Source organism: Moschus berezovskii, chromosome 4 (assembly GCF_049115385.1).
Source record: "Moschus berezovskii isolate FMDL1 chromosome 4, NW_MosBer_1.0, whole genome shotgun sequence".
NCBI lineage: Eukaryota > Metazoa > Chordata > Mammalia > Artiodactyla > Moschidae > Moschus > Moschus berezovskii.
This window is the reverse complement of record NC_142463.1, coordinates 95,207,545-95,224,328: the sequence shown is the minus strand read 5'-3', so window position 1 is coordinate 95,224,328 and position 16,784 is coordinate 95,207,545. Positions and strand designations below refer to the sequence as shown.

At 46.7% G+C, this 16,784-nt stretch overlaps 1 protein-coding gene across 1 annotated transcript in view; it reads left to right on the top strand.

Annotated features, from left to right (window-relative positions):
- The window catches only part of CASQ2 (calsequestrin 2), a 74,052-nt gene that overhangs the window by 46,359 nt on the left and 10,909 nt on the right, over window positions 1-16,784 (top strand). Inside the window, exons 6-8 of the mRNA XM_055402310.2 lie at window positions 1,831-1,961; window positions 3,295-3,340; window positions 9,966-10,020. Coding sequence (XP_055258285.1) covers window positions 1,831-1,961; window positions 3,295-3,340; window positions 9,966-10,020 — 232 coding nt within the window. The remainder of the gene's footprint in view (window positions 1-1,830; window positions 1,962-3,294; window positions 3,341-9,965; window positions 10,021-16,784) is intronic.

Sequence of the window (16,784 nt, the reverse complement as noted above, 5' to 3'; positions counted from 1 at the left end):
GAATGTTGAGCTTCAAGCCAACCTTTTCACTCTCCTCTTTCACTTTCATCAAGAGGCTTTTGAGTTCCTCTTCACTTTCTGCCATAAGGGTGGTGTCATCTGCATATCTGAGGTTATTGATATTTCTCCCAGCAATCTTGATTCCAGCTTGTGTTTCTTCCAGCCCAGCGTTCCTCATGATGTACTCTGCATATAAGTTAAATAAGCAAGGTGACAATATACAACCTTGACGTACACCTTTTCCTATTTGGAACCAGTCTGTTGTTCCATGTCCAGTTCTAACTGTTGCTTCCTGACCTGCATACAGGTTTCTCAAGAGGCAGGTCAGATATGTAGTAGATGAACTCAGAAAACCAGAATCCAATGTCATTTTCAAGCTCATTCTGTGAGGGCCCAGCTTTGTGAAGAACTGTGTATAAACTCAACCCATGGTTGTATAGTTGCTCTTTCCTCCCCTTTCCCCTAACCACACTCCCCACCCCATCATCCACACCACCCCCATACCATAGAAGAGGGAAAAAAGAGAAAACCCTCACCTTTTTTCCCTTAAAGTAAAATCAACATCACCATTAAATCTCTTTGACAGACTTTGGCTCTTAACACAGCTGTTTTTGTTAGCTCTTGAGTAGCATGTGGGTGTTGCTTTCCTTTAAGTCCTTAAAAAACGTCTTTTTGGAATACAGTGACCCGGAATTAATAGCAAGTGATGACAAAAGCCATAGGGATACCAGTGTTGGCTCAGAATGGACCTCCTTGTGTAACAGCTTATGTAATACCCAGTTCCTCCCCATCCCCAGTTAGTCATGGCTGCCCTGGGCCTCTGCACCGTTGGTTACCACCACAGGGCGTCAGCTCTTAGGCAATTCCTCTTTAGTTTCAAGGGAACCACTGTTCATCCCTGTGCTTTCTGGGACCACAGCTCTGAACTCGAAAAGAATGGCATTTGGTTTTCTACAGAGCGTTGCACATTCCAAGCCTCTCGAATCATTTCACAAAAGGAGATGTGAGTTCAGCAGCTCTGCCGGTAAACACAGCAACCATTCTGTCCTGACCAGACTGTACAGCCATGTTAATCAAGAGAGCACACAGCTCCCAGTCTATAGGCTGGCTCCCCATGCTTTCTATTTGACACAGGGTGAGCCACTCATCCTCGCTTGCTGGGTACTCTCCCAGCATTAGCACTGAAAGTCTGAATCCTGGGAAACCCCTCCACACTGGACAAACCAGGATGGCAGGTCACCTTCTGACAGGTAACCAACCAGGCAGTTTCCAGAGCCTCAGAAACCAACAGACACACCCAGGACTGAGCGACAGCCCTCAGGCCAATGCTTCAACTGAAATAGTAATTACAGTTTATGAGCTGATTGGGGACAGACTAATGGGTTGGCCCCTGATTCTGAGTACCTGTGTGCTTTACATGGTTTCCATCAACTGCCTGCTCTATCAAAATCAGTTCAATTAAATCCATGCATCCCAGGACACTGAACATGACCTGCTGACATTTGCTTCCTCCTCCAGGCCCTGGCAAACACAGTTCAGTGATGGTGATTATGGAACTAAATTTCCCACCTTCCATTCTGACTGCTTTCTGGCCCTGACTGGATCTCATCTGCCAGATAGGATTTTTCCTATCTGTCCTTTGATCACAAAAGGAGTTGGGTCCAGCCAAGCCTAGGTGTTGAGTTCCTATCATTTCAACATTTAAGTTAAAACCACACATACACTCCCATGTCTTTTGCAGAGAACACACACACACTCGTGGCTGGACAACCCGTTGCTACTCTAGACTACTGTTCAAGGAAACTATTGTCTTGCTTCTAACTGTTACAGGTTGCAAAGAAATTGTCCTTGAAGATGAATGAGGTTGACTTCTACGAGCCATTTATGGACGAGCCCATTGCCATCCCTGACAAACCCTACACAGAAGAGGAGCTCGTGGAGTTTGTGAAAGAGCACCAAAGGTGCCCCAGATGGCATGCAGGGAGTGGCAGCAGGGGTGATCCAGGGCCTAGGGGATGGAGACAAGCCTCTCAGTCCCACCATTTCAGACCCCAAGAGCAACCACCTGGAGTTAGTACCCCGGCAGAACTGAACTCAGCAGTGTGGCTTTGCTGGTCATTGATCAGTGGCTACACTTTCTGAATATGGGTTTACATTTGCAAACAAAGTTAGACCACCTCCCTGCAGTGAAGAAATCACCTCATACAGTAAGATAATGATAATCATAGTGATTTAATGTTAGCATCCTAAAGTATGATGCCAGGTGCTTTGGGAAGCTATTTTACCTAATCTTCAACATTATGGGAGATATAACAAATTATATCTGAATTTTACAGATCAAGGAATTGGGCTCAGGGTAGTTAAGTAATGATGCCAAGGATGAACATTTTGTGCATAGAACTTCTAGGAGAGGAATATTTGATACCATTAGCACTAGCCTGGATCAGCATACTTTTTTTGTAAAGGGCCAGAAAATAAATATTGCCGGCTTTGTGGGCCAGATGGTCTCTGCTGCAAGCACTCAATTCCACCGTTGTAGTGAGCAAACAGTCATGGGCCATATGTAAATAAATGTGTGTGGCTGTGTCCCAACAGAAGTTTATTTATAAAAACAGGAGCCATTGGCTGGATTGGACCCACCAGCTGTATGTAGTCTGCTGACCTCGGCTCTTAGGGGAGAGACAACACCAGAAACTGGAACACGGTGGGGGGTTTACTGCCTCATCCACCCAACCCTCCCCTCTGCACAGTCACACAGGCTCACTGAACGTGGAGCATCATGACTCCATCACTGGGTCGGCCTTGGTCCCCACAGGGAAGCGGTATTCGGATGAGTAAATACCAACAAGGCTAACAGTATTTGCCAACTTTCAAAAAGCAGTGAAACTATGAGCAAAAGATAGATCCAACCTGCTCCTCCAAACATCCCTCAAGGGCTTTTGATGGATCACTCTCGTGATAAAACTACTGTAGCTCTAGGCTGTTTCCTCTCCTGGGTCTCCTGATTCTGGGCCTGCTCAGGGTTCTCAGGAGTGTCCCCTATCACTGAGAAGGGAAAGGGCTTCTTGGCCTGGGCATAAGCTGACCCCATTCACTCTGACGCATTATCTGTGATAGACTTTATAATCTTGGGCTCAATGAGCCTGTGAAAAGGCTTTAGGCCAGCTCTGTGTGACACACAACAGGGTCGATCTGCTGCTTCCTTCAGAGAGAAAACAAGTATGTAGAACTTGGGGAAGTGAACCAACATCTCATCCTACATGGAAGTTTATCTTTCTTTCTCTTTTTCCCCAGACCCACTCTACGTCGCCTGCGCCCAGAAGATATGTTTGAAACATGGGTAAGAAAGTGGCAAACTCTTTCTGCCTTGTAGAGATGAGTACATTCCCCAAGAGGAATACCCCTTTGAGTTCCAAACCTCAAACCAAGTCTTATTTCCCTGGAGTGGATGTCTGGGGTGGTGGAGAATTTGACGTATGGACAGCATCACACTGAGTTACAACTCCGTTCCCCTGGGTTGGCCATTAGGCAAAATTACTCTCTCTCTGAGCTCATTTCCTAGAGTGACTATTGGCTTTTATTCAGTGGCCACCAGAAACCCAAGGTCACAGATAGAAGAAGCTCAGACCACGCATTTCAGACTTGGGCTCAAGTTCAGAATCTGCCACCTATTAGCTTTGTATCCTACCTTCAATCATGTGGTCTTTCTGAGCTTTAGCTTCTGCATCTAAAATCAGGCTTATTGTAGGGATGAAAGGTATGAAGAACCCAGACACAGTAGGTACTCCATTAGTGCGTGGTGGCTGTTTTTGTAAATACCAACTCAAGGCACTGAAAAGTGCCAAGTCAGATTGTCCCCGAGGTCTGTGTCACAGACAATATGTCAGGTGGGTTAGCATTATAAAGAGGGCCTTGAAGATACACACCCCCACCCCACCCCAGCTTCATACAAAATTCAGTAAACAGTAACAAACAAAGTCTGTGAAGCTTTTTTCAAAGCATTTCATGTGCCCTTTTACTGGGATCTCTCAACAGTTCTGTAAAGTGATATAGAACAAGTATTTTAGCTTCCCTGAGAAACTGACAATCACACGGATTAAATCAATTACTCAAAGATATATAACTAATAAGCATTAGATCTGGGGACTTAAATTTAGACACCTGGAACCAAATCTCTTGTTTTCTCCAGCATATATCATAGAGGGGACCATGTCCCCATAAGGCAACATTTTGGCGGAGAGGGAGAGAAGGGTTAGTGGTAGGGAGAAAGAGATTAACATGGAAGCATGTGTTTACTAATTCTCTAATTCAGAGTCTAAAGTGACAGATGAACAGAATCATGGAGTAACTTGACACTCTCTGTTTTACTGGCATGTAACTTCTTTGGATATCTGAAGGTAAAACAAACGTTTCACACCAAAGGCAAATAATTCAGTCTGAAGGAGTGGACTATTTAAGAGCAACATAGCACAATAGAAACATCTTTTCCTAACATTTAAACCTTTCAAAAATTTAACATTTAGGAGGTCTTGTTATTGGATTTTAAAATGACAAAAAGGGTATATTCTTCTTACCTTTCATTTAAAACAATTTCACTTATAAAAAACAGCGCAACAAACCCCATGACCTCTTTACAAATATTCTCCAAATGTTAACGTTTGTGCTTTATCACATTCTCTTGATACAGAATTTTTCTGAACTGTTTGAGAGTAAACAGCAGACCCAATTCCCTTTAGCTCCTAAACGCTTCAGAAGTTGTATAAAAACAAGAACTTTCTCTTACATAATCAGTGTGTGCATGTGTGCAAAATTGCTTCAGTCGTATCCAATTCTTTGGAACCCTATGGACCTTAGCCCACCGGGTTCCTCTGTCCATGGGATTCTCCAGGCATGAATACTGGAGTGGGTTGCTGTGCCCTTCTCCAGGGAATCTTCCCAACCTAGGAATCAAACCAGGGTCTCTCGCGTCTCCTATGTTGGCAGGCAGGTTCTTTACTACTAGTGCCACGTGGGATGCCCACATAATCACACTATGCTTATCCAAATCAGGAAATTAATACTAATACAATTCCACATTTAAATTGATCAGTTGTCACTAATATCCTTTATAGCAAGAGAAAACATTTGTTTTTTCCTGGCGCAGGATCCAAACCTTGATCCAAGGCTTGTGTTTGATTGTTACGTTTTTTTAGTTGCCTTTAGTCTGGAATAGGTTGTTGGTCTGTCTTTGTCTTTCATGAGATAAGGTGCCATTTCAAACCGTAAGTGACTATTACTGTTCTGTTCAGCTATGCCTTTATCTTTAATTCTTATTTTATTCATTCTTAAGAGATACGTCTCTAGGCTTCTGGAAGCGAAACACTGCAAAATTGTAGAATCCTTCTCTCAGGCCTTTCGTCACTAACAGAGTAGTATCACACCCAAAACCATACCACCATTGCAGGAGAGTCCTGCACCCTCCTTCTGATCATGGACACCTCTCAAATCACCCCCCTGCGTGCTGCTCTGAAGAAATGCTCCCTCTCCCATATCAGAGGCAGATATTCAGAAAGGAAGTTTGCCGTCTGGCTTCACTGGAACCCATTCTCTGCTTTCTTTTCACTTAATGAATAAGTTACAGCTTTTGCTATACTATAAAATAAAAGTGATGGCTCACACTTTCCACGTTAGTATATATTCAACTGCTTTCTAATTAGAAAAGGGCTGTGTACTGAATTCAACCAGGCAGAGAAAAGGGCAGCCAGAGGGGTTTAGTCCTTTCCAACACCCCATCGTGGAATATCCATATGACATCCCCAGAAGCCCTAGCCAGCCCCTCATCCAAGTCTCCAACTAGGGAGAGAGCGCAGGACAGGCCACCCAGGGTTGTCTTCGCATCCTGAAAGAGGAGCAGAAATCAAGACTGTCAGAAGGAGCTTGGGGAAGCCACTCGGTCCCTACCCCAACCACACGTACCCACTTTCAAGGGCTATTTGGTCACAGCAACTTACACTGCACAGGCTGGGGAAAGTGACCAATTCGGAAACTTCAAAGTCTTGATCTTCAACACCCACTTGCTTAGACATTGCAAGATATCTAAATAAAATAGAAAAACCAGGTAGGGCTAAAGCAACCATTGTCTGGCTTCTCTCCCCAACTGTACAGGTTTTTACAGCAGCAAATCACAGAAAATATAAATTATTATTCCCAAAATACTGGTATCTAGTAATATTTGCTGTGTATAAATCAGATAGCTATTTATTTATTTACTTAGAATATTCAAAGAATGTCCAGACTCAAAGCTGACTTGTCCCTCTGCTTTGAGACTCCACCTCCCCAGCGGCCCTCCATCCTGGCCAGTTGCAGCCACAGTCCTTGGCAAAAGCCCACAGAAATTGGACTCAGCAGTTCTCTCTGAAAGCATCTTCCCTTGGTTGCAATAGGAAAGTCGTTCCCAGAGGCGGCCAGGGATCTCCTCCAGTGAGCCCCTACATCACTGATTGCCCCTTAGTTAGGGACTCTGATAGTTTTAACTATTTTTCTTCTCTTTGCATCTCTTCATTCAACATGAGAGCAAACATTCAACAGAGACTAGAAGGAAACAGAGTTAAATATGAACAATGGTAATATCTGATTGGTGGGTAACTGATGTTTCATTTCTCCTTGGTATCTCTAATATTTGCTAATTTTCTTTAAGAGGTATGTATGTAAGAGTTTTATCACTATACTCTTTTTTTAAAAGAAATTCAACAGACATTAAGAAGAACCTATTACATTGTGCTAATCACGTTATAAAAATAAGCATTGTTGTCCTGTCCTTAGGAATTCAGGGTTGAGTAGATGAAACAGTCACAATAATAGAACACCAGCCCAAGATGTTTGCTGCTATGACAGAGGGACATACAAAGTGCTAGCAAATCTACACTCAGGTAGTCATCAAAGTAACTCCCAAATTTCCACTTCTTGGGGGGAACTGGTGCTTAGACACTAAGCCTAAAAGCCCCTCCTTGGCCTCTTTCAACTTAAGTAAGAGCCACTGATAAGCATTTGCAACATCTTCTGCAAAGCCTGTGGAGACACAATAGATGAGCACATCTTGTTGGTAACATCAGAGAGGAAAATGTTTCCTCTACCCTCTTAGGTCTATTTCTTAGGGCCTGCAAATTAAACGGATAAAAGACAGATTGGCAAGAGGAAAAAAACACAGATTTAATTAGCTATTCATGCATGGGAGAAACGTGACTCAAGAAGGGGCTTATACACCATCTTAATGGGGAATGGGGGTGAGGTGGAGGGCACAGGAGCACCTCTGGGAGAACAAAGTGACTTTTTTTGAATGATAAATGGGCCCTTAGGAGAATAGATGGCAGATACGATAGTTTTGTGATAATGTCTCTCTGAGTGATGACAACTGAGTTCTTGGGGAGTCTCTGCTTTTAAGCAGATAAAGGATTTCAGGAATTCAGATGCCTTCAGCCAAAACAGTTCTATGTCACAGTGGCCCATTTGGGATCCCGTCATTGAGAAAGAAAAGGAATGGACTTTGGGGTCAGACAGAGCTGGCTTGAATCCCAGTTATGTCATGTATCATCTCCATGGCTTTAGGTAAGTCACTCAATTCTTGAAGCAATAAATAGGAATCAGACTTTGAGATTCAGAAATAATGTATTTACAAAGTACCAATACATTGTGTGGCAAGGGGCAAATATCATTGTTGCCATTTTCACTATCATTATTATTTTAAGCCATAATCCCTTCCCTCAGAGAGCCTGCCATCCAGTTGAGAGAGATTTGTGCAATTAAAAAGGTTATTTTCAAGGCAATGTGATGACTAACTGCGTGATCTGCACAGCAAAGGCTGTGGGGTTCAGAGAAAGCCCCTGGGGTGTTCTCAGGCCGGTGGATGGTCAGCTTGGCTCTTCCTCCACCTTGCACATTGGATTCACACTGAGTAACCCTGACTTACCCGCCTGACCATGGATTCTTGCTCTGTGAGCTTATTACTGGAAATACCTGGTATTGAGAAGCAACTGCTTCTTTGCAGGTATTCAATACAGGTTTGTGTGCTGAATCTTTGACATCCATAAAGAAAGAGGCCCTCTCTCTGGATTATGGTTCTTCATCTAGGGGCCATCTCAGGCCTGGGGACTGAGAGCCATATTAAGAACAGCTACTTAGCAAATTAACATGGATTCTTAATTCTAAAACTAATTTCCAAATGCACTGTAGAAGGGTACACAGAAATGAAGCCTTCGTCCTAGAGTTAACACTGCCTACTTCCAACTGATGACAGGAGACAGAGACACAGGGTAGCCTAATGAGAACTGATCAGGGTATTCTGTCTGGCGATAATAGCACATGTAAAGCAGTGAAAGCTCAGGCTCCCCTTCTGGTTGCCGTCAGATCTGTGTAATAAACCTGTACTCACATACGCGTGCACACACATAACTGTAAAATTCAATTCCCCAGAGTCTGACCATGGCAGTGCCCACTCTCTTGTTTTTAATAATAATATTTTCCATTTAATCTCTCTTAGACCATGTGGAGGTTTTTGTCCATTCCAAACTCAAAAGGAAAAAAATTAGCATTTAGATAGGATTGCACCAGCATTAAAATCAACTGAAATGGAAACAGAGATCACGAGAGGTTTGAGATGCCTGGAGTTTCTTTTCTTCCCTAGGATGATTCTAATACGACATTCAGGGCACCCAATGAATCCCTCTGCCAGCGTCAGCGATGATCATATTCACTCAGGTTTGTCCCTGGTGGCTCATCCTCACACAGCTTCCTCTCCAGGTCTCCTGAGGCTCACATTTCTGATAAGAGGGGCCCCTCCAAACTCGTGCTTCTCCTTCTGCAGGAATAATCAGTGCAGAGGAGACACAAGGTGCATATATGGTCCTTTCTGCTCAGGACAGAGAAACACGAGACGCACTCGGTTGTCCATCGATTTGAAACACTCTCTCTAGATTCTCTACCCCATCCCAGCCTCCACACACACTTTAACTGTCACACCCTCAACTTTCCCTAAGTCTAAATTCCAGACTTTTCTTGCAGCTGCCCAAGCTCAGGATCTATCCTGCTTTGGTAAACAGAAAGGACCCCAGGGAAACAACCTGGAGGTCACACTCTGCAAAGCGCCCCCTACTGACCCCACAGGTTCTGCTTCTTCAGTAAGAGATGTCTTTAAGAAAAGCACTGCTGCTGCTGCTAAGTCACGTCAGTCGTATCTGACTCTGTGCGACCCCATAGACGGAAGCCCACCAGGCTCCCCCGTCCCTGGGATTCTCCAGGCAAGAACACTGGAGTGGGTTGCCATTTCCTTCTCCAATGTGTGAAAGTGAAAAGTGAAAGTGAAGTCGCTCAGTCGTGTCCGACCCTTAGCGACCCCACGGACTGCAGCCCACCAGGCTCCTCCATCCATGGGATTTTCCAGGCAAGAAAAGCACTACACAGGTGTAGATTCTTGTGTGAACAAAACATACCCACATACTCACTCATCTCATAGAGTCTTGTCTGCTACCTGTTTGAGGACAGTTTCAGGATCTGTTAGCAGCATTCGGAAGTTTCTATAATCTGGTATATCGCTGATTATATTTGCTGGCGGTGAATTCTTGGAACACAGACTGACACACGCACTCGCGGAGCTGTGTCCAGAATGCTCTGCGGCTCTCGGAGCTCCTGATGAACCAAACTCACATTCTTCCTCATTTTGCCTTTTACTGCTGCTCTCCTGGATCCTCCAGCCCGCGGGAGTGAGGCCCTTTTCAAGCTAATGTCTGTGTGTGGTTGGTGTTTTCTTGTCTTGCAAACCCACTGACTAACTCCACAGTCTTCCCCGCGGCTCGTCGGTGTTCCCTCCCTGAATGTGTGCCCCTGCGTCCAGCCCGCTCCACCGCCTCCCGTTTTCATTCCAGCCTCTGAGTCTGTCCACTCCCTGGTATCTTTCCACCCAAGAGAGTAACTCTGATTCTTCTCTCCCACAGGAAGATGATTTGAACGGAATCCACATTGTGGCCTTTGCGGAGAGGAGTGACCCAGGTAGGAACCCTACCCCTGTCCCCACCCTTACGCACCTTAGGCCAACCCTGACCGCTCCCCTTTGTCAGCCCTCACCCTCCCGTGCGTCATTTCCGGTCTTCCGCATCCGCCAGGTATCGGGCGCCCCCTGGTGGTAGCCTGTTAGGGCTGATTCACATTCAAATACGCACACAGCTAAGAGAGTATGCGGAGAAGGCAAAGGCACTCCACTGCAGTACTCTTGCCTGGAAAATCCCATGGACAGAGGAGCCTGGCAGGCTACAGTCCATGGGGTCGCAAAGAACCGGACACCACTGAGCGACTAAGCACAGCACAAGTGAGTATGAACCTCATTCTGCCTAGCTGCCTGTCTATTAGGAAGCCCCAAGGACTGAGGAGGAGGATATTAAAACATCCTAGCTTTACGGATGTGTGTGTGTATGTGGGTGCTGTGCTTAGTCATTCAGACGTGTCCAACTCTGCGACCCCAAAGACTGTAGCCCACCAGGCTTCTCTGTCCATGGGGATTCTCCAGGCGAGAATACTGGAGTGGTTTGCCATGCCCTCCTTCAGGGGATCTTTCCAACCCAGAGATCGAACCCTGGTCTCCCTCATTGCGGGCAGATTCTTTACCATCTGAGCCACCAGGGAAGCCCAAGAATCCTGGAGTGGGTAGCTTATCCCTTCTCCAGTGGATCTTCCAGGCCCAGGAATGGAACCAGGGTCTCCTGCATTGCAGGCGTATTCTTTACTAGCTGAGCTACCAAGGAAGCCCCTGTGTATAGGGAGAGGGAGGTAAACTGTTCACATTTAAACTTCATTTACCAATGTTGTGATCTAGGCTATATGAATTGCAATCCTACCTTAAAATAACAACTGTGTATCCTTTGGTCTGCAAAATATTGTCTGTGCTTGGGAAACTTCATAGAAAATATTCCACCAAATAATGAGAACTGGGCAAAACAAGCAGCTTATTTCTAAAGTACAAAATGACCCTGTAAATGGGTGTTAACCTGGACAAGTTTTTCCTGGTTTCACTCTTTTTAACACCAGTGGGGAGTGAAGTGCAGGAAAAATTAATTTTGCAGGTGGTAAAATTCTGGATTCCTTCAGCAGTGCTCTGTGAATGAAGTTTCCCAAAGGGAAGGGTAAGCGGTGATTCTGAAGTGTGTTTTGGAAGACTTGGGACAATCTAGACCGCAACCAGAGAAGGCAGGGAACTTCCTCTAGGATGGCTAAGCAGCTTTGGGCTATGAGATGCCTGGGCAGGGTCTCCCAATCTGACAGTGCCACCAAGCCACCTGGGACTGACTGAAACAAGCTCTGAGCCAAGTGCTGATGCCCTGTGCGGTTTGGGAACCACTGTTCCGGGTAAGATACATTGTATGGTATTTGCCTCAGCCTCTCATATATTCATTCAGAAAGACAGATAAGGAAGTAGAGGGTCAGAGAAGTTCAACAAGCTGCGGAAGAGGGCAAATGAGCTAGTGGGAGGCCATGAAGAGGGGACGATTGTCCCATTCATCAATATATACCTGGTTCTTGTCCGTGCCCTGTCACAGAGTAGGTACTCAATAAATACCTGTGAGCAGATAATTAGATACGCTGATGGCTGACTGAGACCGAGCCCACCTCTTCACTGTCTGACCAGCATTTTGTTTGTTTGGTAAAACACTGTCAACCGCCACAGGTTCTTACAAACTGAAACCCAAATGTTTTTTATCATGTAATTTTTAAAACTGAGGTATAATCCACATACCATAAGACACGTCGTTCTTTAAATATTTATGTATTTGGCCACGCTGGGTCTTAGTTGTGACATGTGAACTCTTAGTGGCAGCTTGTGGGATCTAGTTCCCTGACCAGGGATCAAACCCACCCTCTGCACTGGGAGCACTGAGTCTTAGCCACTGGGCCGCCATGGAAGTCCCTAAGGTTCACCTTTTCTAAGTGTGCAATTCAGCGGTTTTACTATATTCACAAAGTTGTGCAAACATCACCACTATCTAATTCCAGAACACTGTCATCATCTCAAAAAAATCTCATCTCAATTAGCAGCCACTCCTATTCCCTTTTCCTCCACCCGCTGGCAACAACTCAATGTACTTTCTGTCTCTATGGATTTGCCTGTTCTGGATAGTTCATGTAAATGAAATCATGTAATATGTAGCGTTTTGTACCTAGCATCTTTCACTTAGCATAATGTTTTCCATATTCATCTGTATTGGTATGTATCAATAATTCATTCCTTTTTAGGGTCAAATAATATTCCTTTGTATGAAAAACAAATTTATGCTCCAAATTATCTGAAAACTTCCTTCCCATTTTTTTTCATTAATTTTTTGGAATGTTCACCGATGTCCCAGTTTTCCCATCATTGACTTGCAGATTTGGGAAAACTCTTCAAGAAAACCTAATCTGTGTCCAAAAAAAATGTCAATACATTTCCAGCTTTTTCCCACAATTCTGGCTACCCCCAGCCCCTGGAGAAAAAAATAGCAAAGAAGCCAGTTGCCCGAGGTTTACAAGCTATAATCAAACAGAATGGGATCCCTGGTGTTGTGTGAACAGAGATGAAATGGCCATTAGCAGCAGCCTGCTGGCGAGACTCCAGGGGGCTTCCTTCCCCACCCTCTGCCCCCTCCCAGGATTGTGGGGAGGCCTGTCTGGCTCTCTGGAACAATGGAACAAAGAGGCCTCGGAGAAATTGCAGGAACCTGTTTGACCGAGATTGCTGCTGTCATGAATCAAGCTCCTGAAACTACTTCCACCTCCTCCCTGCGCAAATATCCCTGGGCCCAAAGCCTGTCTTGCCCCACAGGAGCCCATGCTGGGGCTTGTTACTGGGAAGCTGGAAGAAATGTGCTGGGGGTGGAGGTGGGGGAGGGAAGACGGGCTCACAGCATCTTTCCTCAGGGAGGGGGAGGAGGGACTGGCCCGCTCAGGGCTGGGAAAGAGAAAGGCTTTTCTGTGAAAATCTCTGACTCTGCGACTAGTCAGTCATTACTGCAGGTCACTGATGTGTAACCAGGACAGAGGGGCCTGGCTGCAGGACTAGGAATTTCATTCCTACCCAGACAATACTTCCTGATACAACTTGCTCTTGCTAACAAGCTCCGCGTGGCCCACTGCACCAACCAAACCCCTACCCACTCACCAAAGAAAATAATACAGCTCTCTTAAAGAGCTAAGAGTGTGGAGGAAGTGTGCTGTGAGCTTTATGGAGGTGGTCCTATTTGGTCCTTAAAGCCACCCTGTGACATATGCATGATGATGATCCCCCCAGCATCAGATGAGAAAAGTGATTCTTAAGGGTTAAATGACTTGCCCAAATCACTTGCTGTATTCAAGCCAAGATTCAAACTCTGACAGGCTTTCTTGACCTCTGACCACATCGTGATTCTGATGAAGATGAGGATGATGGTGACTTATTGTATTCTTAGATGAGGTAACCCCACGTGGGAGGTACTACTTTTATTCCCATTTTACAACTGATGAAGCCGAGGAGGCCCAGAGCAGCTGACTTGCTGGGGAGCAGTGGAGCTGGAATTAAACTGAGCGCTGACTGGGTGCCTAGCCCCACCCTGAACCACAAAGCCCTGCTTCGCATGTCTACCCGTCCCTCAGAATTACTACCCTGCGGAGTCTGAGTGACTGTTTAACCTGCCCTCCTTCCTCTCTGCTGTCCTTTACCACCCTCTGCACCTCCAACGTTTGAAAAGACCCAAAGAAGTTCAGTGACTCACTTAGGATGGCACGGTTAGAGGCATAGCAGGCACAGGAGTTTAGATTTCTGGATGGCTCCTTTGGGCACTGTCCACCCGACCACACTACCTCCCTGGGGTCGCCCCAGCCAGCTTCGGGCTCTTAGCAAGAGATAGGGGAGGTGGGCACCAAGAGAGCAAGAAAAAGAAGTGGAAGTGAGGAGAGTGGAGCCACCTGGAAGCAGAAGATCCCAATCAATGAAGAAAAGTCAAACATCGTCCCCACTGATGCTACCAGACTTGGAATCTACGATTATTCAGCAACAGCAGTAAAAAAGGTCTCTCCGAGTGACCTGGCCACTCAAGGACTCGCCCAGTGGTTCTGACAGTCCCAGTAGAGGGCTTGTGTTCAGGGATTGCAGACCCTGCCTGCTCTCTGGCCCTGAGCACAACTGCTGGATCTCTTCTGCGGTGAGCTCTCCTCCCTGCTGTGACTGCAGGCGGGCCTGGCTGGAAAGGACCTTCACAGCTCTCTGGTCTTGCCCAGTGCCCTGTGGTGCTGCCCGGCTTCCTCTTCCACAGCCTCCCCTCAGCTCTTGCGCTCAGAATGCAACCAGATCTACTGTTTGACAGGTGTGGACCATCTCCCCTGCCGCCCTCAGAGGTGTCTGCATCAGGCTGACATCTTCTTTAGATCACTGGATGAAAGGGTCACAAAGTGGCATTTCTACATGAGCTCATGCTGGATGGATATCCTCCAAGAGCACCAGGGACATTAACACTAACAAGCTGGAGATGCACTGAGATGCACTGAGGCTGCTGTCTGAGCCTATGGAATACAACCAGTGAGGGGCCCCGAGTGCAAGGGTCCAAGCCCTTGTTCCAACTGAGTTTCAACAGCCTCAGGTCTTGTAAAATGTTTTTGACACTAGTTGCCTCAAATAGGAACACTGACTGCTTAATTGAGCTTCCAAATTTAAATTTGATCTAATTTAAAATGCAGCTCTTGCTAAATATAGTTCCAAGCACTTAAATATCTGCACACTTCATCTTCACGGCAGCCCTGTGCTTATAGGTAGTCATCGCTGTTCAGTCGCTAAATCGTGTGTCTGACTCTTTGCGACCCCATGAACTGTGGCCCACCAGGCTCCTCTGTCCAAGGAATTTCCCTGGCAAGACTACTGGAGTGGGTTGCCATTTCCTTCTCCAGGGGATCTTCCCAACCCAGGGATTGAACTTGTGTCTCCTGCATCGCAGGCGGATTCTTTACCACTGAGCCACCAGGGAAGCCCTTGTAAGCAATAGGTACTGTTATTATCATCTTCCCTGATATGCAGTTTGGGAAACAAAGGTATGGAGAAGTTAAGTAGCATCCCTCGGTTATGTGACTAATCAGTGGTAGAACTGGGATTCCAACCCAGGCAGTCCAGCCTCAAGCCCTGGACTGTAACAGCCACCTCTGCTCCTGTGCCATTTGCCTTTCCCACCATTTCCGGGCCCCAAGAGCTTGGGCTTCCCAGATGGCGCTAGTAGTAAAGAACCCACCTGCCATTTCAGGATACATAAGAGATCCCTGGGTCGGGAAGATCCTTTGGAGAAGGGCATGGCCACCCACTCTAGTATTCTTGCCGGGGAAATCTCATGGATAGAGGAGCCTGGCAGACTACAGTTGCAAAGAGGTGGACATGACTGAAGCGACTTATTACATATGCACACACGCAAGAGCTCGGAGACAGAGAAGAGGAGCGCTGCACTAAGGAGTGATAGGATGTTCCAGTTCTCAGGGGCTGGCTCAGGACTGTGGGCCCATACCATGTCCCCCATCTCTCTCTAACAGGAGACTGAGTGACTCACCTTGTCAGTGAGTCTCCCACGGCTCCCTAAGGGCCCGGGTTCAGACGCCGTGCTGCTGCTTACACACTGAGTGGGCCCTTCTGAGAGGAGACCTCTCAGGTGACTGCCCTCCACACCTTCGTGTTCCGGCATCTGGCCCTGGGTCTGATAGCTCTGGGCACACAGAATATACCTGCCAATGACACCAGGAGCCCTCCTATTAATGAAGGATGAACATAGTGAAGAACACTTGACATGAATTCCATGCTGATGGACTGGGAAAGAAAGAAAACAGGGAAAACCTTTTCAGTCTCTTCCGCAAGTGCCTGGCATGATAACAAGAGTATCATTATTATCAACGAGCCCCAAGGTCATGGGGGAGCTTTTTTCTCCATTGTCAACTGAGGAGATAGAAGCCTCAGAGAGGTTAAGTGACCTGTGCAGGGTCTTCTAAGTCCAGACACAACCTGCAAGCCACGTGATGCCTGCTTATCTGTGTCACCTCCCTCAGAAGCAATAGTCACAGGACTTGGCCATCCAGCCTGGTTCCCCAAGCCTAGGCCTGTCTCCAGGAGCGAGACCCCGAGTCCCATAACTGCAGCTGGGGTTGCAGTGTGGGGGCGGGGGTGTCTCTCAGCATATTTATGGGATGAGTGCCGCCAGGCCCTGAGGATGGGTCAGGAGGAGAGTGTGAGGGCCTAGTGAGCAGCGTGCAGAGGGCCTGGACCTGTTACTGCGGGTCCCTTGCTGGGTCTGAGACACACGTGTGTCTGCCAGACAAGCTCTGGCTTCTTGCACGGCTGGGACTGCCCTGGAACTGGTCCCCCAGGGCTTGTGCAGTCTCATTCCCACCAGGCCCTCCCTGCCTGGGAAGGAGGAAAGCATAATCATCATCGTCTCCTCCCACGAAGATGTGATTCCCAGAGGCCTCCTGCTCGCCGTGGGAAACCTGGCAAAGCCTGAGCCCTCGGCTCTGGGTCGTGGGATCTCAGGGTCCAGTCTCGTCTGGCAGGGAAGGAATCAGAGCTCTCACTGCATTGGGCATGCATGTATATGTGCTCAGTCGTGTCCTACTCTTTGTGACCACATCGACTGTAGCCCGGCAGGCTCCCCTGTCCATGGGGTTTCCTAGGCAAGAGTACTGGAGTGGGTTTCCACTTCGTCCTCCAGGAGACCTTCCCGATCCAGGGATCAAACCTGCATCTGGTTTATTGTTGTTGTTTTTTTATTTATTTATTTTTAATTGAA